Source organism: Paramisgurnus dabryanus, chromosome 4 (genome assembly GCF_030506205.2).
Source record: "Paramisgurnus dabryanus chromosome 4, PD_genome_1.1, whole genome shotgun sequence".
Taxonomy (NCBI): domain Eukaryota; kingdom Metazoa; phylum Chordata; class Actinopteri; order Cypriniformes; family Cobitidae; genus Paramisgurnus; species Paramisgurnus dabryanus.
In genome coordinates, this window is record NC_133340.1 from 28475993 (window position 1) to 28500863 (window position 24871).

At 36.8% G+C, this 24871-nt stretch overlaps 2 protein-coding genes across 4 annotated transcripts in view; both read right to left on the reverse strand.

Annotated features, from left to right (window-relative positions):
* Positions 1–24871, reverse strand: part of farp1 (FERM, RhoGEF (ARHGEF) and pleckstrin domain protein 1 (chondrocyte-derived)) — a 74133-nt gene that overhangs the window by 10973 nt on the left and 38289 nt on the right. For 2 of the 3 annotated variants that reach the window (XM_065254138.2, XM_065254136.2), the window contains exons 3-23: positions 24563–24667; positions 23499–23541; positions 23330–23408; positions 18641–18738; positions 17521–17635; positions 17180–17327; positions 17000–17092; positions 16216–16382; positions 15891–15959; positions 15573–15648; positions 15263–15458; positions 10321–10496; positions 9601–9690; positions 7543–7676; positions 5618–5699; positions 4858–5095; positions 4645–4772; positions 3813–3881; positions 1684–1773; positions 986–1068; positions 471–583 (exon numbers count right to left, since the gene is read on the reverse strand). In XM_065254138.2, the coding sequence (XP_065110210.1) occupies positions 471–583; positions 986–1068; positions 1684–1773; positions 3813–3881; positions 4645–4772; positions 4858–5095; positions 5618–5699; positions 7543–7676; positions 9601–9690; positions 10321–10496; positions 15263–15458; positions 15573–15648; positions 15891–15959; positions 16216–16382; positions 17000–17092; positions 17180–17327; positions 17521–17635; positions 18641–18738; positions 23330–23408; positions 23499–23541; positions 24563–24667 (2392 nt within the window). The remainder of the gene's footprint in view (positions 1–470; positions 584–985; positions 1069–1683; positions 1774–3812; positions 3882–4644; positions 4773–4857; positions 5096–5617; positions 5700–7542; positions 7677–9600; positions 9691–10320; positions 10497–15262; positions 15459–15572; positions 15649–15890; positions 15960–16215; positions 16383–16999; positions 17093–17179; positions 17328–17520; positions 17636–18640; positions 18739–23329; positions 23409–23498; positions 23542–24562; positions 24668–24871) is intronic. The other variant, XM_065254137.2, reaches the window with a different exon arrangement.
* Positions 12553–15257, reverse strand: LOC135736121 (uncharacterized; the record flags this gene model as incomplete). The annotated part of the gene is made up of 1 exon (XM_065254907.1): positions 12553–15257. A coding segment is annotated over one exon (1053 nt), but the record flags the coding sequence as incomplete, so codon positions are not given.

Here is a 24871-nt window from a genome sequence, read left to right on the forward strand (position 1 = left end):
CTTTTACAAGATGTTTGGACATAAATGTGTGTTGGCACAAAAATGAAAAAAAGCATTTTAATCCCTCTTAAACCAAATCATTTTGATTCTCTTGTTAAAGTGATGTCATACTGATAAAGCCCCACCCACAGCCACTGACTACCTACTTAATTTTACCCAAAAGCTTTTCTAAGAAACTGTTTACACCTGGTATTAAGATGCATTTTGGTGGATCGGATCACAAGTGGACGATGCTAAAGACAGATGTAAGCAGGGTGTAAAACGTTTTGGGCTCGTCCACTTTCGACCACATCCAGAGGTAGCCGAAAACTCATTCGACCGGATACCTTTTGTGGTGTGCATGTGGTCGATTGTGTATTCCTGATGATTTGAAACTTCACAGACACATTCTTGGCACACCTGAGACATAATATGTGTCCTTTCATCAGGCATCTGCGTAGCTCATATCAGATCAAAATTGTTCGACTTACTGCTGTCCGTAAAACTGCTGGACAGAATCTCTGCTGAAGAGCCACTACAGACGTCTGCCAGTTCAATCGCCATCTTTATGTCCTCCACCCATTTCTTCATCTCTGATGCTGAACTGTGGAGGAAAACAGGACCAGTTAAATCCAAGATACATGCATTATTACTGAAGATCATACAAACACACAATTATGAATTTTAAGGATTTTAAGGATGTTGTTCTGGGTTCAGACGACTACATGTGTGTAGACCACCACTAAAGTCTATAGGTAAAGTGTCCTGAAGGATTTATAATACAAGTAATATTATTAATAACTATTCATTCATATTAATAATAACAACTTATTTTCCCTGGAGTGAAAGAAGACAACCAGTCCCAGTCTCATCTTAACTACATTAAGAAGATATTTGACTTTATCTTGAAATGGAGACTTTGCAAACTTTGAACCTGATTTTACACTCAAGTAGTGAGTGACCAGTTAGACTCTGATCATGTTAGTTACAAGGATGGTTGGTTTACCTGGCGGCCACGACAACAGACTGACGCTGTCCGAACAGAGTAAAAGAATGAGGAACGCCCCATTCGTCCTCGCTCTCACGGATCTACAAAAACACAAGAGATGATGCATTACACTTCACAACTGAAGGAGGATTTACATGGGTTCATTTAGCTCAACTGGTACAGCAAAGGTTGTGGGTTCAATACCCAGAAAACACACATACGGTACTAATCAAAACGTAATGCACTGTAAGTCACTTTGCATAGCATCAATGTACAATCTTTAGCATTAAAAGGGTTTTATTTCACTTATAATAAAGTTCTTCTGGTTTAAAGAGTAATAACGCCATCATTGGCATTAAAATGTTTACAGAAATACGTTGTATGCTTTGTATAAAGCAATGCACAGAGATGTGAGTTGTTCAGTTACAACCCCATAAAGACACATATCAAAACGTCTCCATTCTTTGTTTGCAAATAATTAAGTTTATGTGCAATGCACAATGAATGGAGATGCGATGGAGCTGCGTCCTGCGAAACAATACAGCGCCTGTTTGCATGAATGCACAATAAGTCACTAGAGAGAAAACTCTCCGTCTATAAATACAGAATCTGCTTCACTCATATGGAAAGTTTATGCATGTTATTACTGTATAGTATATGCAAATTATGTCCTTTAAATTCTCAACATACAGACTTTATAGATTTGATTAACTCACCGTCATCCCGTAGAGAGGAAACTGTCCGTGAACTTTGAACTGGTTGGAGGGCGTCATGCCTCGACTTGTGTACATCAGAACGTCATTAAACTGAGACCACATCGAAAAGAAAAAAGTAGAATCGTTACGCTAAAAGATCTAATGGTTCAGTTCATCAAAAAACAAGTGATGGAAATGCCAAATTTCGAATAAAAATACCTCCAAAAAGGTTTTTACGCCTGCTTGATGTGTTTTTTGAGAAAAGAGTAAATGCGAATAATGGGAGATGGAAATGCATTTGTCGAATAAATTCTGACGTAGCGAACATTAAACCCACGTGACTGATCGTCTAGATGTTTCCGCTGTCATGGTCTTTAACCATGGGCTCGATGTCATTACAATTCCCTTTCTGCTCATGCCTGCATCAAAAAAATATAATGAATTTATAATTAAATGCAGTCCTTTTCCATTTTCTAAGCGTGCCTTGTTTTATTTACTTTTGGTAGCCAATACCACCCTTATTCGCCCAACCAACTTGATGGAAAGTTGAAAATTTTTGCTTTTCGTTTGGATGAAAACCCCACTACTGTTACATTCAGAACTTCATTCATTTTAACATAAAATACTTTAATAATAATAATAATGTATTAAGAAGAAAGACCATTGTATCTTTGAAGCTCCTCAAAGCAAATTGTAAAGTACCCGAGTGTAAGAACATGATCTACCCTTTGAAATAAAATAGTATGGTGATACTACGGTACAATAATGGTATACCATGTCACTAAAGACATGCAAAATATTGGAGGGGAACTGACATTGTGATATTTCTAGATGCAAAAAATACTGGATGACTTGAAAAGCTGTTTGAGAGAAATTAACTTCAGCATTGCATTTCTTGTACACCTCTGAGATGAAAGTTCAGAGAAACTTTTTGTATTTTGGTATAAGGCCCCTTTTTCAGTGACCAGACCGCATTAATAAAAGCTTTTGAAACTGAATTAATTAAGGGTGTAACAATAAATCGTGCAGCTATGCTTCTCAATGAATTATGGCGACATGCCGCTACATCCACAAGCCAGAGGACGCTCTCGTGCATAAAAAGAAGAGGAAATGGATATAAGCGTATATCGCTGTTCTTCAAAGCTTTTCAGGTATTTTCATGATAATAAAGAATATTTACAATGATTATTTTTAAAGAGTGTTGCCTTTTCAATTGCATGTTGTAAACGACTCAAACTTAAAGTGATTTTAGATTGATAAGGACTTCATACTGATCAAAGAGCTGTAGTACATAAAAAACCTGTGGACAATATCGCGATTCAAAATCGATACCGGACAGGTATTATAAGTGTGTATCGCAAATAGACATCACACCCCTAGAATTAATTGGTACCACCATGTCATTCGTGAGGTGAAATGTTTGAAGCCATTTTCTCCTAGCGTAACTCTACCAAAGGCATCTGAAATACTTTTCCTTTAAAAATAAAATGCTCTGCGTGTTTTGCGATGAGACTATTGCAGATGCCCGCATTCCGGTGTTGATGCTGAAAGGATGTAATGCACAGCCTTCTAAAGTACTTTAAATTATACCATCATGGTATAACCATGTTACCCACACAAACAGTACCGGTTAGTGATAGACCGATATATCGGCCAGCCGATATATATCAGGGCCGATACTTGCAAGTTTTATGTGTATCGGCATCGGCCGATATGTGGCTGCCGTGTCCGCTGATTTTTTTCGGAATTATTTACAGACAGAGAGCTGGAAGCTGCAAGCGATTGCAGGTCATGTGACTACAAAACAACCAACATTTCCATGACAACATTGAGAGATGGTTCCATAGCACCCTCACCTGTTTTTACTATTTGTTAAATATAGTTTTTTTTTAAGTTACTTTTTTTAAATTGAGACTTGTAATATTTGGCATCATCATTGTGTCATTTTTATGATGTAAAATGAGTGAGCAAAAGCAGTATCGGCTCCAAATATCGGCTAAAGAAAATCGGCAGCCTGTATCAGTCATCGGCTAAGGCTGATGAAACAAAAATCGGTATCAGCATCGGCATTGAAAAATCCATATCGGTCGACCCCTAGTATCGGTACTTTAAAAGAAATGGTAAATGTGATGCGATGCGATGGATCTTACCAGGAAGAACATTCTCTGCTGAAGACCTTTACCAGACAGTTTACTGAGACAGCCGAGTCTGATAAACTCCTGTCGAAACAAACAAAAATACATCAACAACACACAAAAGACTCTTCAGGACTAAGCAATGGTTTCATATTAAAAGTTTCATTGCTCGTCTCAATCAATGAAAGAATGTTCAGAGAAGGTAGACAACTCCGGGCATCAAAAAACAAAACAAAAAAAAAACATTTTTTGCCTAAAACATATATGTGCCAAATGTATATTTTAAATATATGTTAAATAAATAAGCTTAATTAATTTTTTTTTTCATTTGAAAATTAAATTATAAATCTATATTACATATGTTAACACAAAATGTATTTCAGGGGCAACAAATACATTTCTAGCAAAATACCCATATAGCAAAAAATATTTTTTCCGGCCAAAAATACAAAAGTTTGAATAAAATGTATAAGTTTGTGTAAAATATAAAATTACAAGTATATTTTGGCAGTCGAAAATATATTTAATTTTAATCTATTCAAACCTTTTATATTTACAGGTTTGTAACATACAAAGTTTTTCTTCCAAAGCAACATGAATATAAATGCTTTAAAATATATTTATTTGTTAAATATATTTTAAAAAAATATGAAAAATGGCCAAATATATTGGTGAAAACTACATTTTTGTAAACATATTTTAAAATATATTTCAGTACATATATTTTTGTAATATGATGTTTAAATAAAAATATATATATTTTTGCCGTATGGGTTTATTTTATTTATTTGGAAAGTAAATATGTGTATATCTTGCTTCAAGTTTACAAACAATCCCTCAAACCTACCCTTCCAGGAGTAGCAAGATGCATGCCGACAAGATCTTTTTCCAGCTCAAGAAGTTTCTGAAAGTTTTCCATCTTGATGAGAGTCCCGTGGAGTTGCACGACCATCTCAGAAACATCAGCCAGCGCAGCTGAAACAGACAGAAGCAACATTCACTCGAACACGAATCTCTGGAGAAAGTCGACAGACGTGACTCTTCTTCATCTCTCTCGTACCTCGCGAGTCTCTGAAGTCTTCGTGCGTCGGTGGGTAGTGTTTACAGAGGCGCTCCAGGATCTGTTTATAATGCATGAGACGATGCAGCGCTCGCAGGAAGAAGATGTTGAGCGGCAGGTAACAAACCTTCTGGAGCTCAAAGTCTCGACAGAAAGTCTCCAGTTTTCGGGAAGAGCGGCACGTCTTCTCCAGCTCCAGCAACGCCTCTGAATGCTTCTGAAGGTGAGGGGTTAGCAGCTGAGGAGGACAACACAATACCATGAATATTAACCAGTACTGCAGTCATACATATACAAAAAAGCATGAGCATGCTACTGTGCTACATACAAAATGATGGCACATTGATAAATACCACAGTAATGATTTTAAAGGACTATTATATTTTTGTGGTAACCCAAAAACTCCATATAATAAAAACAATATTAGGTTACTATGGTAGCGCAAGAAAATAAGAAAATGCATTCAGAGAAGCTACCACAGATAAGCACAATCGATGCCCATCACATATGCAGATTGATATTTTACAATTGTATTATTTTTCATCATCTTATTGAAATTTGAATACTAAAATAGAATAAATACAACAAATAAAAACAACTAGATAGGTAAGCTGAATACCTTAAATGTACATAAGTATCACCAGATTGTTCATGTGAAGCCTATTTTATTTCAATAGCATTTTTCACAACCTGCAATCTAGCTTTACAGAAAAAATATATCCTGATATTAGAAAAGATCACATGAAAATGATGTTCTGACCTTCAAACCCTGAATGTTCGTCAGCATTACATCTCCAACACGCTGATAATCTCCTTTGATGTGTGCGTTTGATCTGCCTTCCCTAAAAACACACAACAGATTTATCACTTGTGCCATGTTATTGTTCTTTACTCAAGTACTCTTTTATATCCCTATTTATACTTTTATTGTGTGAAAAACATTCTCAAAACTTCAAAATGTTATTCTGTGTTCAACAAACACATGTTCTTATGTTTTATGTGAAGTATTTCTTGAGGATTAGCTGAAGTTCTCAGATCATCCATAAGATGTCTCTGTTGGTCATCTCTTCATATTTAATCTCATCTACCAGAAAGTTAAACCCTGCACTATCCCACAGATCTGTCACACCAGCCACTGCCCACAAAAAAACTTCATTTATCTTTTTGTCTTACAACACAGATACAAACCGCAGAGAGCTGAGCATTAGACATCACAGAAGAGGATTTCTCTCTATTGAATCTGCCCTTACGAAAATGAACTATGTTTTTTTGTAGTAAGTAACCATGATTTTTTGGTGTATTAATTGCCATTAGCAAAACCATGGGTTTACAAGACCATTTTACAAGATGTAACAACACTGGTCCAGAAGCACTTCCTGTTTAACACTAGATAAACGTTGAGATAAAATACACCAACAGAACATATCAAACTGAATCAAAAAGTTACACAAACATCTTAAAGATAATGATATATGTAAAAATAAAAAAACAGTCACAACTGAAACAGGAAGTGTTTCTGGACCAGTGTTGTTTACATCTTTTGAAATGGTCTATACTAATAACAGTTTAACCAAGTGGATCTCAAACTGGGGAGGAGGCAGAGATGATGCCAGGGGTTATCAAATACACTCATTTATCATGAATGCTGTGCAATTATGAAAAATTTTGGTACCAATAAACAGCCCTACATTGTATAATTTAATATGTTTAGTTTAATTTAAATTCTAAATATATCAATTGTTTTATACAACTGGTTTAACCAATGGTTTTTTCAGCAGAACCATGGTCATTTTGTAGTAACCATGGTCTAAACTATAACCATGTTTTTTTTAACTGTAGTAAAACCATGGTAGATTTTGACAAGGGTCAGGAGCAACAGTCAGAATGCAGATTGTGTGTAAAATCAGACACTGGACGTAAATTTTTTTGGTTTTAGGGTAAGTTTGAGGAATTCAAATTATTTTACACTCACAATATTTTTTCAGTCGGACTGAATTTAATCTTATTACAACACTGGATAAATGTACAAAGCTGAGTTAAAGAAAGTTGTTTTTAATAAGTTTTCAGATATTGGCAAAGAAAACACTTTTTTAAAAGCGCTCTGCTATTTTATTGCCTTATGTAATGTTATGAAAGAAATGAACGCTGCAGAATGTACAGCACGTGACCACATTACCTTAATAACGCGTGTTGCCATTGCCTTGCTATTATATGTTTTTGTGACGGGAATGATGTGTTATACTGTATGTAAATAAGAGATAAACATAAAAGTGAACTTAAGTACAATTCTTCTGCGCATGTGCACAATGAATTTTGCATTCTATTAAGAAAATACTAAAATGCATGCGTTTATATGCATAATTTTCACCCAATTTTGCATCATACTGATTAAGGTTTTTACATGAAGGCTTTTCAATCCGATTGAGCCCCCAATACGATTATAAAGAGATGATTTGGTTGCATGTAAACATACCTATTGTGTGTGTGAGGGCTGTGTGTTTATTTTATAAAACATTTTAACATCATTTATACTGCATGTGTCGATCAAATTTTTTCAACAAAATCTTTTGGTAGTTTTTATAGAATTCTTTCCTTGAAAACACAAACACACACACACACACACACACACACATTTATATTAAGTACACAAGCAAACACACGCACAGATTTATGTGAAGTACTGACCACTGTGCTAATCTCTGCTCCATGTCTTTCAGGAAGCTCTCGTGAAACTTGTACACAGGTTCAAAATTGCCAAATATGAGATTCTTCAATGACTGTGGCATGGCATCATCTTTCCCCACAGATGTCTGAAAGTGCTGAAAACAATCACAAATACACAACAGTGATTTAGCTTTATCATTTTATCACTATACAGTAAACACATACAGTCATTTAACTTCTAATCGCTGGGATTGGACATTTATACGACTTCTGAATGTAAATAACCTCACTGAATGTAAGTGCTGTTGGGTACGAGGTCACCAGGCGTTGGACATCATCATTAAATCATTGAACAGGACTTACCATGAAATTGAAATGGACAATTTTCATAAATGCTTTGCAGGTGCACTTTATTATTATTTTTTAATTCACATGCGCTCATAATCTTTATTTCAAAATGTTAACCCCCACCCCCTTTCCTCATTTCAGAAGCCGTTTAACTCGTCAGATATATCTCATGATAGGCAAATAAAAACAATTGCTGTTTAATGCCGACTTTAAACGGCAACTGTGACTGAATAAAGAGTCTTTGTGTTTTAAGTAACTCATCTGAGAGATCAGGGTGATGTGCATTCTGCTTCCTACAAAAATTATACGAAAGATGTAAAATAAAAAAGAAAGAATTTGTGGGATGAAATGTCAGAAATGAATAAAACAATGGTCCAAACTTCTTTATTTTCATGTTAAAATGAAATTGTAATTCATGGTCCCATATGGCAAAAAAAAAAAATTATTTGGCCAATTTTTTTTAAATATAAGCTAAATATATTTTTTTAGTAAGTAAAGCATAATTAAATATGTTTTTGAATTTGAAAATATATTTAGTTTTAATCTTCATATATTAACATATATTACATTTCAAAAGGTATTTCAAGAGCAACAAATATATTTCCAATTTTACAACTCAAAAATATAAGTTTCCTGGCCAAAATATAAAAAAGTTAAGTATAAAATGTATAAGTTTGAGTAAAACATAAAAGTATGTTTTTGCAGTTGAAAATATATCTAATTTTAGATTCACTGCTGTACAGATGTAATAACACGTTGGGTGTGGTGGTCTCGGATCCAAAAGCCAAAGAAAATATCCTGTAAAAGTCCTGCTGCTATTTTTCCATTAACCTGTAAACATCAAAGCGACAATTTGCCATCACCAGAGAGACACAAAGTAACAACAAAAACAGAGAAGAACCGGAAAAAGAAAACAAAATCTTTTCTGAACGAGTAAACCATTATCAAAAAAAAAAAAAAACGCTTCCTAAATAATTCAATATGTTTCTTACGCCACATTAACCAACCAGCTCAACCAAGGAACCACTTAGCATTGTCCTGTTAAAAATTAAGAACACCCTAGCAACCACCTAAAAAACCCATTTAACATGTTTATCAAAAAGTTTTGTATATGTCTGCACATAAAAACTAGACATAGGATTATGTATAAATAAAAAAAATGACATCTCTTATTTAACTCTTTCCCCGCCTTTGACGAGTTAACTCATCAAATAAGAGAAAACGCTAATGTGTTTTTCCGCTGTTTCCATAATTGTCCACTAGGTGGCGCTCTTAACCAACTAAAAAAACACTGAAGCATTGATCGAAAAGGATCAAACATTTTTTATATTCATTTGATATATTGTATATTTATATATTTGAAGAAAAAAATTCTGGAAGATATTAAACTTGAAAATCTTTGTGAAAATCATAAAAAATGCTGGCGCTGGTTGGCAACTCATTTTTTGAAAATGCGGGGAAAGAGTTAAAGAGTGAAGATTCGTGTCCACAAAAGGGGTGAGATTTTGGGTGCACGAGCAAGACCAACTCCGGTCCGCCTCTGTAACCGCCCAGGTTTTGCCCACCTTCCGCACGTCTCTTATTGAAAATTAACTAGATACTCACGACTGCCGCATACAGTGTGAAATGCCCATAACGCTGAGAAAGCTTAAGTTCACAAATACACCGTAAACACAGACCACATGATAGTGACACATACTGACTACATGTTGGGAATTTACACAGGCTTACCACAGTAATGACCTCCAGATCCTTCAGAAATGTCCTCTCGGTGGTCAGAAGCTCTTTGGCAATGAAATAAGCTCGGTCAGTCGGGAACCGCTGTCAGGAGAACAGAAATCAAGACTTTAAAATAAACAGAAACTGAACACAAGAGAGTACGAGACACTTTTGTTATTTAAAAAAAACCCATGGCATGAATTTCTGGGCATTGTCTGTAAGCTCTGATGCCTACGTGTTTGTATATTTATGTTGTGACTAACTGCTACCACTTCACTGAGAATGAAGTTATTGTAAAGATTTACAGCTTTGTAATGTAAAATAATAAGTTACATAATATGTTAGTTATTCTGGAAAAAAAATTCATTGCAAAGCAACAAGGGACACTCAAATAAACAAAACTTGAATGTTGTCCATACACACGCACACAACGTCATGAAATACCCAGTAAGGTAAAACAGATGTTGGCTAAACCACATGCTGGTTTGTCTACGCTACATAATCTGCCCTAAATAGACAGGAATTTAGGTTGGGTTTATCTGGGTCTCCTATTCTGAGAAGTCCACAGAGACACTTGAACAAAATGTAGTGGAAAAAAAACATCCTCTTCCTTCCTCAGTCTGAGGAGCCACGAAATTAAAAGGGTCCTTGAAATTTCATTTTTCCAACACATTTTTACTTCCAATAAAGGCCAACGTATGACATCTAACACTTCCTCCCCAAAAGACAAACCTTCCTCCGAACCTCGTCCTCGTCGTCTGTGCGGACGTAGCCACCGTCGGTTAGTAACGGGCTGGTGAGAGGAGATGGCTGTCGTCCATCTGGACTTTGGCCGAGGCTGAGACTCTGTTTTTGCCCGTTCACCATCACCCTGACAGCCGATGGAGACTCGCTGCTGGTAACAGGACCTAAAGGAAAACAGGCATGTTATGCTGAAGCCTTGCCATAAAAGTATCATTCGTTAACATAGCTAAAATCAATCTAGTTCATATTACTTTACAAAAGGACCCTGCTGAACAGACTAGAATAGCATGGTTCAAAACAACCAGCAATAACTAGTTTGGAAACTCATGCTTGACCTTTCAGCAGGGAGGTATAAAAATGCTTTTAAGAGATATTTTAGTCGGTCCTCATAAACAGACGATGGCTGACAGCATCACATTGGGATCCAGACATAAGTGAGTCACTCCATCCCAGTCTAAAAATTCAGCCCCGAGGACACACTGACAAATCATATTTCACACATTCCCCGCTGGAGCGAAACATGTTTCATCTTCGCTTTTGAAAATGACTACATCTACGACTGCACAAGGACTACACAAGTACATACACATACTTGCCCGACAAAATCCCGGGCCTCGGATGTGACATGGGAACCGGGACATTTCAAATGTACCGAGGATCCGCAATGCAGCCATTACAGAGGAGGATGGAAGAGCCGAAAAGCTGGTGACAAAGGCCTGATGGTGGAACGCTCACACATGCAAGAACGTCTTCGAATGAACGTTCGTCAAACATGCAACAAATGACTAAAACTACCACAAAACAAGACAGACATGTGGGGCTCTAACATCTACGGGGAACATCGACGCAAACATCTGGAGTCCTGATTTATAAGAACCAATTTTTATTGCTACCAATACAATCATTTACAATGTTAAAAATTGTACCAAAAATGAGTAAAACAAGGGGATGAGTATTGAGAAGTAAGGATCGGAGTATTAAAAACAAATCAGATATTCATCGTACAGAACCTGTACACAGGTGTCCAAAAAATATCTATCTTAAAAGGGACATATCACGAAAAAAATCTATGCATGTTTAACTGCTATAATTGGGTCCCCAGTGCTTCTATCATCCTAGAAAATGTGAAAAAGATCAACCATTTTCTGCAAGCACATAAAAATAGGTCATTGAAATTTGGCTCCCCTTGTGATGTCAGAAGGGGATCTTATTAGAATACCGCCACTTAAACTGCACTATCCAATCACGGCACTGCCATTAAGTGCAGAGAACGAAAATAAATAATTGACAGCACAACTGAGTTTCAATATTATGGTGATCAGTGTTTGCATTATGATCAGCTCATTTGCATTTTAAAGGACACACCCAAAAACGGCACATTTTTGCTCACACCTACAAAGTGGTATTTTTAACATGTTATAATAAATTATCAGTGGGGTATTTTGAGCTAAAACTTCACATATGTTCTCTGGGGACACCAAAGATTTATTTTACATCTTTAAAAAGTATTGAGAAATGTCCACTTTAAGTTTGCAAGAGCTACAGGATTATAAGAGAAAGATTTACAAAATAAAACTAAGGTTCTGATTGTTGACCGTTTCAATGCTTACTTGGTTATTTTTCATTTAGTACAGAACGTTTGTAAACACATGCACGTATGGTTAGTAGTTTGCATATGTGCCACAGTGATTACACTGTTAACTGTAAATATTACAATTACAATATACGACACAAATATATCAGAAACATATTGTATACCTCAGAAAAGTACATTCAAACAATTGGAAGATCACAAGTTGAAAGCGTCAATCGTTCAATTACTTTCTCTCCATAATAAAACCTATAAGTAAGAATTGATATCACATTTAGTATCATTTACAAAGTAGCTACATAAAAGGTCAAGAATCTACTTTGGACACAAATTACAATCTGGCTGGGTAAGGATTATACACATTCATATGAACAATGGCATAAACCAATTCCTTCGAATGAATATCATCAATCTCGAAACTCGAAAAACTGCAGTGGTCTTGTGAATGGCTTTGCTAACACTTTCCAAAACTTTTCACTGACGTAATTCTTGCCGCCATTAGCATAAACAGCATCATGCTGAACGTGTTAAATAGTTGATGGTGTTTACAGTTAGCTATAATAACTTGTTTGGTTTAATCAAGATTGATTTAAACTTTATCCAGACTTTCAGTACAGAGGTTTGTTACCACCACCATAGTAACACAAAAACATGTCCATGTGCTTTCAATGTGCCACATTATGTAAAGTTTCCACCCTAAAAACAAATACTACATTAAAACGATGTTTCATTTTTTGCATGATAACGTTGTCAACAAGATCCATGTTTACATGAATCTATAAAAACGACTAAATTAACTGTATTATGCATGCCAGGCCAGTAGATGGCGATGTTCGAAGTGTTTCTTTAGTATATAGATGCAAAAGTTTTGTAAACTTTATTGAAGAAGCGTTAATAAACTCAGCAGAACAAAGTCCTTTAGTCTGCTGTTCATGTTATAGTTATATTTACGCATGCCTACAAACTGAATTAATGACGTTATCACAGATTCGCGTTAACATTGAGTCGTTTTTGAAAACTTGCACTTTGAACCCAGTCTTTAAAAGTTTACTTTTTCCGGACCCTAAACAGCAAGCAAACAGCCAAACCGCATAAAAACACTTCTTACAGTCTGTCTAAAGCTCACCTGTATCTATTTCCATTTCAAAAGACCACTGCATTTTAAGAGTCCCAAGTTTTACACACATGAAAAGGAAGGGCAGCAAATTGTTGAGACAAAGACAGGTCAACATGCTTCCAGAGAAGAGGAAAAAGGTGAAGCATTCCAGAAATACACATGCTGTCATTGTGCAGGAGGATCTTATAAGCAATGCAAACCGAGCACAGGTTAATTGTTCAGAAAGCATCGCCAATGAGCCGCAAACAGATGACATTGACGAGGAGTGCCAGAGATACGGCAGTTTGCTTAGAAAAAGGAAATTGAGCAGCAAAGCAAAACGTAAATGTTTTTGTGTGTTTAAAGGAGTGATGCATGCTGGGAAAATGGGCAAGCATACATGACAGTGCCATCAGATTGGCGCCCAAGTGAAACCAGTAGAAGCTTCAACAAGCAAAAAACAAAATCTGAAAAAGGTTGCGTGAAGCCATCACGGTCGGATAGAAGCCTTCGACACGCAACACGTCACACAAATAATAAAACCCATTAGCTGTTAAACCATTAACAAATACTGTCAGCCTACATTTACCAAGCTAAAACCAGCTGAAGCGTGGGAAGACTAGGTAGGAAACCTTGTTGTTTTCAACTTTTGTCTACAAAACCTCATGACAGAGCAAAAGATGAGCTTACTGTAGTTCATCTATTACAACACAAAACCAGTCAGTATGTTCAATCGTAGTTGACACCAAAGTCGAGTCACATTAGTAAACTAGCTTATGTACAGTAGCTATCCCTCTGAAAATCTTCCAAATGAAAAACATTAGAAACAAAAGTTAAACAGAGAGCAATGCTACACAATACTTTAAAGTATTTACAAAACTTGTGGTCACCATTGTATTAGCCAGAATATTGACTAGAATGGATTGGTACAAGTTTATCTTCTAAGATTAATGGTTGAAAATTCCCTATATTTAAGATAAAAACACATAAAACTTGCATGATGACATCATCAGTTTAGTGTGTAGTTTATACATCACCAAGGAAAAACACTGTTCGGAAAACGGTCAGTAACTTTACCGTTTGACCACTAAAACAAACAGACGCCAATTCCATTTAGTGCCACTCTTGCAAAGTGATAAAATGCATCTACTTTCAACCAATAACCAAAGGCACCTGCCATCCTTTCTAGCAATTAAAGAATTGTGCCCCATCCTCATTATTGACAGGATGAAGATAGTCATCCTCTTTCCCTTGGCCTTTATCCGCCAAATTTCCGAATAAGAACTTGCTTCGGGAGGAACCAGCTGCCGCAGGGTTACTAAACACCAAAGGCTGACTGTAAGAATGGCTGCCCGCATCAGATTCGGTATCACTAGACTCTGTTCCACTGCTAGTTGAACCGTCTATCATTTGGACCGGGCTTTTGTGGTCATTAGCACTCAGTCGACTTCCGTAGAGTTGTTGGAAAGTGTTGGATGGAGCTTGACCATGGCCGTTAGTAGAAACACGCTGCTCTACGGCAGCCATATGTTTGGCCCTCGAGCCTTCCGGTCGTAGTTTATTAGCCGGAGTGGAACTCAGTTGGCTCAGAATCATGGGGTCTGTGTCGGAGCGGTTACGCATACCGTTATGCAGTTTTTGCAAATGCGGTGACCGACTGACAATTGGGGAGTAGCTCCCATAATGTTGGGCCTCTCCCCCAGACTGGCCTTTGGAAAGATAACGGCTACCATCATCCCAAAAGCGACGACCACTACAGCCAATCTGCTCTGCACAATTGCTGGTTTTGTGAAAAGTACTCAACACTGGGCTGCAATTTGCACTCCTGGAAGCTACAACGTGGCTTGTAGGTGACTTGGACCCGTGTCTGTCTGAACCTTGAAACATTTCGTCAACCAGGGTACTGCTGAAGGGAAGAACCCTTGGTGATCCGTTTCCACAAAATGACCCATTCGACGACTGGCTACAATTGAAGGTGTCTGAACTCTGACCCAACCGATGGCTGGTCAAAGGAGATTCCCTAAATCTAGACCGGATCGCTCCGTTGCCAATTTGCGGACTGCTTCCATAACCGTTACTTTTTCCTGCTATACGCCTGACTGGCTCAACCTCATCATTGTCATGTGTGCGGGAGCGAGGTGTGGTGATGCAACCTTTGACCAAATCATATTCGCTATCTATATCGCTGCAGTCTATGTAAGGTATCGAGGAGCTGCTACCCTTGGCAGCCAGTGATGCTAGACCTGTGCTCAGATGCTCGGCCTGCTGCTTGGATGGGGACGGCTTCAACCGAGCGTCCGTCTCGTCGAGGGTCCCGTTCCGGCATCCGTTGGTCTGTGAGGTTAGGCTCCCCGTGAAACGTTGGAGAGACGGGTTTTCGACGGTCACTTGGGTGCGATGAGGGGAGTCCACCTGGTGTCCGGAAGCACAAGCTATCTTCTGTAACATCAGCGAAGCATACAAGTAAAGTGATGAGAGAGATGGCGGCCCTTAAGTTTGAACAGGTTTAGGACACTAGGAGTGTGCTAGTTTACAAAGCTGTGTTATACTCACTTCTCCATGGTCCTCAGCACCCAGCTTGGGTGTAAATGAAGGAGGACCGCTGTTGGACTGGATTTTACTGTGTTTTCTGAAGACACAAACATTAAAAGGTTGGCATTAAGGAATTTATCCGAAGCAACCCTTGAAAGATGTTTGGTGGCCCCATTTTCACACAACAATGCAGACCGAGAATGAAAAGGCCAAGTAAACACAACACATTTACGTAATGCAAACTACAACAAAAGGTGGCATATTAATGGGTTTAAAAGAGAAAGGAAACGCCTAAGAAATAAAATGGCATTTAGACAAAGGTCAAGAGAAGAAGCTCACCTTTCAAAAGGGACCTTTTTATATTCAGATTCCTTCACATAATCGATCACCTGCCGTTGTGTGCGACCACTAATAAGACAGAAGATGACAAATGATGCACAGGTTGATAAACAAAAAAAAAATAGGTAGAAAATTGTGTTTATCAAAACTATTGAGCAAGAAATTACTTTATGGGAAAATCATTAAATTCAGCTATACATACTGGTTAGAAATGAGTCTTCTGATACTTAAAATATCCACCAAGAGGCAAATAGTTTTCCTAATATATAACAAAAGCTGTAAAGTTGTGCATAGCACAAAACAATAGTTTTTTATGCTCTGTTACCTGAATCTGAAGGAGGAACCCCTGGTGAAGAGAACCGGCTTGGGTTTGGGTTTAGGCTCTTCAAGGAGTCGGAAGAAGGCGTGATATTCCACACAGATCTTCCAGAAGACTTTACAGCAGTCCCTGCTTCCCATCATAAACTCTAAAGTGTCCTGACAATTGCTTTGCTGGAGAGAGCGGTGAACAAATTTATTTCTGGATTTAAACACAGAGTGCACTTTTAACTAATAACTGGTTCATAAATACTGGTGCATGAACTTCAGATGACACTAGACAGAAAAGCACTTTTTTGTGGTTCCTAGATTGGGTAACTTCATGAAACTGAAAAGTAACATTTGTAAATGTGAGAACATTAGCTTTGTGCTTTATTCAGAGCTTAATATTGACACCTGTGGTCATGGGCACCATTTTATTTTTCCACCGGTGGGAGCTTGGCACAAGGTCATGCAACGCTTAGATTGCTTGGTAACGGCAGACGCTACGGGAGCGCCAATGTACTTTGGAAAGGAAGAATGCGACCCGGTCACAATTTCTATGCAGGTTTAGGTGCAAAATGTGTAAAGCCACTCGCAAGATTGTCCAATAATTAACCAAGATTAACCAAGCGTTTTTGGAAATTAGTTGAGCATATCTGGTGTTTTTCCACCAGATTCCTGCCTGCTGTGTATTTGTCTAACTTACAAGAAAAAAATACAGCTAGAAAATACCATATCATTTTTCCAAATCATAAATGGTCAAGTACTACAAATAATACTTGATCTAACATACAAAAGCAAGCACTTACGTGTAAGTCGCGTAGTTTGATTAGAAAGCGCTTCCTCTTGAAGCTCAACTTGCGGACTTTAGCCCAGTTGAATGAATTTATCTTGGTGTGGCCCTTTACAGGAAGAAATTAAAGTACATAAGAGAAAAATCTAAAGATATATCACATATAATATGTTTCACTAACATAGGTTAACATTACCTGAAAGACCAAAACACCAGAATGGGCCACGGCGAGGTTTAGTTTAGTGCCCTCTCGATCTTTTGCGGGATGAAGACGCACCCCGTACATCTCCAGTTTTCGGGCAATCTCCAAGAGTTCATAGTCTGATACGGCTGGCGTCTGTCCGCTGTGAAATAGCCCACACATATTAAAAGACTTTAAAAGTGTTTTTAGGCATTCTCCGATTGCTGATAAGTACTTTACAGGCTATGAAGTGGTTAATACAAATAATGATGATCTTATTACATTAACTTTGGCTTTAAACATAAAAAAAAAATCATAATTTAAACAAATGAGCAGAACTGAAGAGCGTCACTCACGTGTGATTCTGATGATACTCCATTATTCGGTCCATCAGGACGTCCTGGTCAGGTATGTATTTGTTATTGAGCAGATGTTGTTTACACTGGACTTCATCAAAATCTCCAATCTCAGCTATAAACAGAGAGACACACACACATAGGTTTTATATGCCATATATCATGTGTTCATGTTCAAAACACATGCAGAACTATCCATCACAGACACACATTTATCACAAAATCATCAAATTCACCAGGATTGAAATTTGATTCTTTACATAAGACAACCCTATATAATAACCAATGTTCTTCGAAATGGTTGTAAAAAATTATATATATATATATGTCCAGTCCCACATGAAAAATGTAATATACCTTAGTATTTACTATAGTAAATAAAAAAATTGCTAGTGGTGTTTTTAGTGAATATTCAACTATAGTATTAACTGTATACTAGAGTGTGTTAATATACTACAGAATAGTTTAAAAAAATGCTGGGTTGTTGTTACCAATGATTGAGTAAAAAAAATATTGCACAAAATACAGTGTTTGGTTAAAAATACACCTATGCTGAGTTGTTTCAACCCATGGTTAGGTAAAATCCCAGCATTGGGAAATGTTTAACTCATAGCTGTTTTATGAAATATTTATTCAACCCAGCATTTTTGAAGTGTAGGATTAAATGTACTACAGTATACTACAATTTACTATAGTAAACACTGAAGTGTACTACAGTATTTTTGTAGTGATTGGTCAACTGTTAACGTCCCTTTGGTTTTTACCTGTGGTCAGTATATCAAGTCTATTACTGATGCTACACTAGTCTTCGGCTCTGACTGGTTGCCATGGCAACTAAACAGCCAATGATTTAGCTTGTTTGACATGATCTGAACATGGTTTTGCATGAGCGATGACACCGCACATAATCGCATCCGTCCACTCTCTCTGTGCCACGGTGTGCATTTAAATTTTGCATTAGCGTGACAATGAAAACTAGGGCGAGATTTACATACTAAACATTGGATGCTTTCAAGATGGAGATTTTAAAGAATGAAACAAAAAAATAGATTTATATGATGGGATTTCTGAAATAGGTGGCATTATTTTAGAGATCAAGTTTGACAGAAAGATTTCTTACATTGCACTATATGTGAGACCAGCTGAGCGGCGCTGCTTTCATTGCACGTCAAGCGTCCACACGCCAGGTCATGTTTGATCTGCAGGGCAAAAAGATACCTGTGGCCAGGCAACAGGGGTGTAATTAGTCATGAGAACTAAATGAAATTAACAGACACTAGCAATGTCAACGTAAATGGTACAGTAAAGAGCACAGCATTTATTGGCTGAATTTTCACTACATGGTTTATAAAAGTACAGAACCTTACTGTACAGAAAGTCACTAGATGCCAACACAACACAAGTAAAAACATATGGTGCAAAAAACATCAAAATATTGAGAAAATCACTTTTGTCCAAATCAATAAGTTTTGATATATATTTAAAGTGGAAAATTAGCAAAATATTTTCATGGTACATAATCTTTACTTAATATCCTAATGATTTTTGGCATTAAAGAAAAAATCGATAATTTTGACCCATTTAAAAAATCCCATTTAAAAAAATCGATAATTTCATTTTGACACAAAATCAAATTAGAATTTTTTTTAATACACATGCCCACCGCTGAAAAATGCTGTGTTGGGTCAAAAAGTAATCAAACCCAGCCATAAGGTAAATTAACCCAAATGTTTATATTTCAACCAACAACAATAAAGTTTAACAACCCAGCATAGGTAAAATCCAACCCAGTTAGTTGGTTTTGTCTATTTATAACCCAAGGTTAATAATAACCCAACATTTAATTTAGGGTGTGGGCTTTTCAATGATTCAAAGAAAAAAATATATATGTTTGTTATCAATCAATCATCAAAATGTAATTATATTCAATTACAAACACAATATCCTTATTTAACTAAACTTAGTCTTTCAACATTAACTATAGACAGTTTCAGCAGTAACAACATAAAAAACGGCTTTCGTGAAACAAACGTAAACTCGATAACAATCGATAACACAAGAATTCTTTAAAAAGTAGTTTATTTCTATAACAAGCAAAATAAACAAAACGTAGATTACCTTAGTTTGTATGTTTTACCAAGTATGATTTATAGCTAAAGTGTATCAAAAACTACACTGAGCTAACGTTAACATGTAAAATAATGTAATCTTAACTACAAATCGGCTGCCAAACCTATTTTCACATAGCGGTCATTCATGATTGCCGTCTTCGCTCATCTTTAGGAAACCAAAACGTTTGTTATTTTCGACAAGGTATTTGTTCAAGAGTTCAGTTTAGCTACTAGCCACAGTATTAAACAAACAGGGACCGGAAGTTAAGTTCTGCGCAGACGTGTAAACGTGGCGCATGTGCAGCCGTTGAAACGGTCTATAAAAACACATGAACAAAACGCACTAGCATCAAGTATTATATTAAAACATATTAATCTATAATTGGCAGTTTCACCTTATTTGATGTTATCAGAGTACAATTTTAATCTTATAGATATAAAGTTTTCGTTTCCGTTGTAATCCCACTAACCCTGCGAAATTCCCAAAGGAGTTTTAGTTTAATTAAAGTTAGCAGCGTACGTGGCAGTGTTTGATTTCAAAGTGGTCATAAAAACTCTTTCAAAAGGTTATAGTGTCCCTTAAGCATCGTTGTAGACACACACCCTTGTTTTCATCTCCATTAAATATAATTTTACAGGTTTTTGAGAGCCGCTGGTCTCTATTAAAGCATGTTTAAACAGAGCAAAACAAACTCAGGTGAGGCTTTGATTGACAAGCTAATTACATCTGCAAGAAATCTCTTCAGATAAATGAGAAAAAAAACATGTTTGCTTTTAATTATCAGATGGTTTATTACTAATCTAAGCTCTGTGCATTCTAGGATTGCCTTTTCACCACTAATGCATCTAAAATCCCATATTTCCATGCAATACAGCATGCTAAAATCAGAAGGAGTAGTATGTCTTAAACCTCATGTAATGTATTAAACAGTGTGCGAGTGCTACCTGAAAATAGTCCCCTTGGTATCGTTCAATAGCAGGGGACTATTTTTGGGCAGTGCATAATATCATTGTGCCTCCTGTAGTTATGGTACGGCAGCAAAGTCCTTGATTATTACGCCAGAATGAGAGTATAGTTCCTAGCCATATCTGCCTAGAAAACACAACTTTTAATTTTCTGTCGGTCTTAGTACACGATGTAACTACAGAACAGTCAAGTTTTAAATAGGAAAAATATCCAAACTCTTTGGTTATTTTTGAGCGCAATGCTAATGGTCTAATTGGATTCAATGGATTATGATAAGCTATGCTAAAAGTGGTCCCGTCAGACCCAGAGATCAGCTGAATGGGTTCCAAAAAGGTAAGAACCAAATGTTAATTTGGAAAATGAGCCTATTTTAAAAAAAAGTGGCATGTCCCTTTAACATTGTATGCATTATATAGTACACATTATACACAGTAACGTTAGCTCAGTGTAATTATTAAAACACGTTGACTGTGAGTTGAACTAAGGTAATCTACTCTAACCGTGGGTTCACAACAGACGCGTTTTAGGCGTCAAATTCGCATCAACTGCGCGTAGTTGGACGCTTGAAGATTTTGAGTTTACTCGCTTCATTCGCGCGTGAAATTCTAGTCATTGAGACATTCATGCGGAAATTCGCGTCATGGGAGGGGCTTCTGCGACTTCGCTCACTTCCTGTAATCACGTCACTACTAGAGCAAGCTCCTGATTGGTTAACACGTTTTTCCGCCAAAGTTCAGATTTTTCGACTCGGGTGTTTCCCGCGGCAACGCACCATCTAGACGCGCGAATGAGGCGGAATCGTGCCAAACGCGCCGCGCTAAACGCCTCATTCGCGCTGCAAGACCCCCAGACGCACGTCAATGCATCTTTACATTGACTTAACATTGAAATCACTCGCACTTGGCGCCTCTAGGGCGGCTGGTGTGAACGCAGCATAAACTGTCTTTGTTGTTATTGATTCTTAGCAGAGTTTAGCAGTCGTTACATTTGTTCCTCGAAAACCGTTTGTTTATGTTGTTACTGCTGAAACTGTCTATAGTTCAACATTTACACCCACATTTACACCCACTCACACTTTATTAAATGTACAATTTTTAGTGGTAAATGTACCGCATTTAATTTAGTACATACTGTCACATAAACTACGTACACTGTTAGATCAACTTCATAAACTACTTCAATTGGTAACGCAGAAAATATTTAAACATATTAAAACAAAAACTTAAATTCGTAGGCTTTACCAATTAAAGCAATTTTTTTAAGTTGATCCTATTTTTACTTTTTATAGTGCATTTCAGAAACAGATACATTTTGACGGAGTTATTTTCATAAAATCAGCTAAAATGTTCAGTCCGTATTATCTGGACTCAAGCGACACATGTTTATTCAACTAAAACAAACACTGTTTACTTTATGTCCTTTACTTTTCCTTTACAAGGACAAAAGTTTTGCAGTAAACATTTTATTTTCTCTAGTGTTTTTATAGTTAAAACCACACTGCCCAAATCTATAAAACCTCTCTGAACAGTCAAATTGTTTTTAACCATGGAGTTTTGTCAACCGTATTGAAATAATCCATCACACAGAGTTGAACAGCTTAGTGCACTTTTGGATAAAACATTTTTGGGAAATTTAATATACAGCGGTGTCAAGAAACAGAAAGTCTTTGCCCGCTGCCAAGCAGCAACTAAAAGTCAAGCTAGGACACAGAGAAGCTTTGGTAAAGAGAATTTACAGACCCTTCAGGAAACCTGGGACAACCAAACAAAAGAAAGTGTTTATCTTCCTCTGTTTTAGAGTACAAACTGTTCCCTGACATAAAAAGACAGCTTATCACTATTGTCTTTCTGTCAGACGCGACTGCATGAATGTGCCGTAAAGAGTCATGTGTCAACAAACAGTTTGGCCATAAAAAAAACATTACAGGCTGTACTGAGAGGCCAAAAGTTGTTTTATGATGTACAGACACAAAATTTACATTTATATAGACATTCAATTCAAAAGTTTCATCCTATCTTCATTTGTTCTCTTTTTATCACCTCTCAAATATGGGTAGGTTTCTTCAAACATCCAAAATTTTGAGCAAAAAGCTGAAATAATGGCATTTCTGTAAAGGACTTTTGTTAGAGATCAGATTCAGAACGATGATCAAAACATACACCGATCAGAGCATAGATGATCAGAGCTTTAACTGTTTCTGAATCAGTGGATGCTTAAGTGTTTTATAAGTTGAGTAAGCGCGCCACCTAGTGTACAATAGCAGAAATATAGATTGCCATAAAAACTCAGAGGAGCGTCATTGGCAGGGAAGCATTTTTTCGTATGGTTTATCGTATAAATAACTGATAATATTCCTTTAACTTACAGACATCTCTTCAGCCTGCTGTTCTGTCTACTATTGTTTAGTTAAATAACTTGCCTTTCCAGATTAAATGTCTGTTCTTCGGCTTGGATTTTGTGAAATCATTTTCTAAATAAATGCGACGTATATGACTTAAATGTTATTTCATCTTAATGATACATTTTTGAATGATGCGGCTTATACTCCGGTATGGCTTATAGTCCAGAAAATATGGTACATAAAGCGTACGTGAGCTAACGCACAGCCTTGCAAAGTACGGTACACTTAATTTGACTCGTTCGACATATTTATATTTACAGCTGAATAGAAACTATACAGCAATCATAAAAACTAAAGCTGCAAGGTTTTCAACGAATAACCAAATCTGACCTGGTGAGTTCTTCTAACAGCTGTGTGTGATCTGGAGGAAAAAACTTCACCACAAATCGCAGGATGGTGTTTTTGGGCCCTGCAGAAAGAGAAAACATCATCAATGTTGACGTCCAGTCAGATGGATTATACAGATATGCAGTATAATTAATGATATTTCAATACGTACGTCTGATTTGCTTTAGAATTGGCTTGAGCAGGTCTAACCAAACCTGAATAAAGCAAAGCAAACAACAAATACACTTAAATACAGCAGACAGATGTTTATTCATAAGCAGTGCTAATATATATTCCACATATTAATTTAAATATAACAAAACATAAAGATTAAAACATTACCCTATTGAAAACCCTATTGTCTCCCAGCTTGGTTTTAGCTTGTTAAGATGGCTTTGGACACTTTTAGGTGGTATTAGCTGGTCAAGGTGGCGGCCTAAACCAGCTTTACCAGGCTGTAAGCTTGGCCAGCTTGGCTAAGCTGTTTGGGTGGTCTTTGCTGCTTTAAGATGAAAGTAGCTGGTTTGGGCTGGTCCTCCCAGCCTGGGAAAGCTGGTCTTCAAGCAATGGTCAAGCTAGTGGGTCAGCTGGTTTATCTGGTATATCAACTGGTCTCCCAGCTTGACCAGCTAAAAAAGTGGCCAAAACCAGCTTATGATGTTTTTTGCTGGTCTTTTCAGTAGGGAAGGATCATTTAACTAGCACACACCCTTGTAAATAATACTGTGGTAAAACCATAGTACAGTTATAATGATATAATAGATGGTAATACTATACTTGATTACATGATAATATGTCATTACTATATGGTTTTTGTATAAAACTTTAAACTGTACAATAACATTAGGTTGTACATGCCCATGAAGGTATGTTGGTAGTTAAAGTTACTTTCTTGTTGTTACAAATTAAACACAATGTTTTATGTAGACAAAATATTATCAAATGGCTAACATTTACAAATCAACATTAGTCAGCGTATTAGATGGCATATTATATCAGACAAAGGTCTGCTCAATATATTGAACAGCTATGTGGATTATTCAGCTGACAAAACATTGAACGTCAACCTGTCTCTCCAAGAAATTTCCAGTGGAAAAAGTGAAATATATGGGTTGTAAAAATGAGAATTCAGCCCTTAAACAACACAGCTCACTGTACAGACAGCACGTCTCATTTTCATCACGTCCAATTAAATATACCATAGACATTACAATATAAAACACAAGCACTGCTCACCGTCATTTTACGGTGGTCCTGGAACTCCAAGCCGAAGTAATCGCCCTCGATGAGGTTCAGATGACTGCACACCAAATCAAACAGAGCCTTCCCTGAAGCTCGGTTCTGTTGAAACAAAATAAATCTGCTCAGGAAACTGACTAAACATTAAAAAACTTTTAAAACAACATTGCATTGTTTCTGCTGATATGCAAACCAGTCATGAGTCATGCATCAACTTTCTTGCTTTCCATTTATACCACAGTAAAGTTCAAGGACTTTGTGTAATTATGGTAAACAAACATCAAAAGGCAACAACAGCGAGTTTGT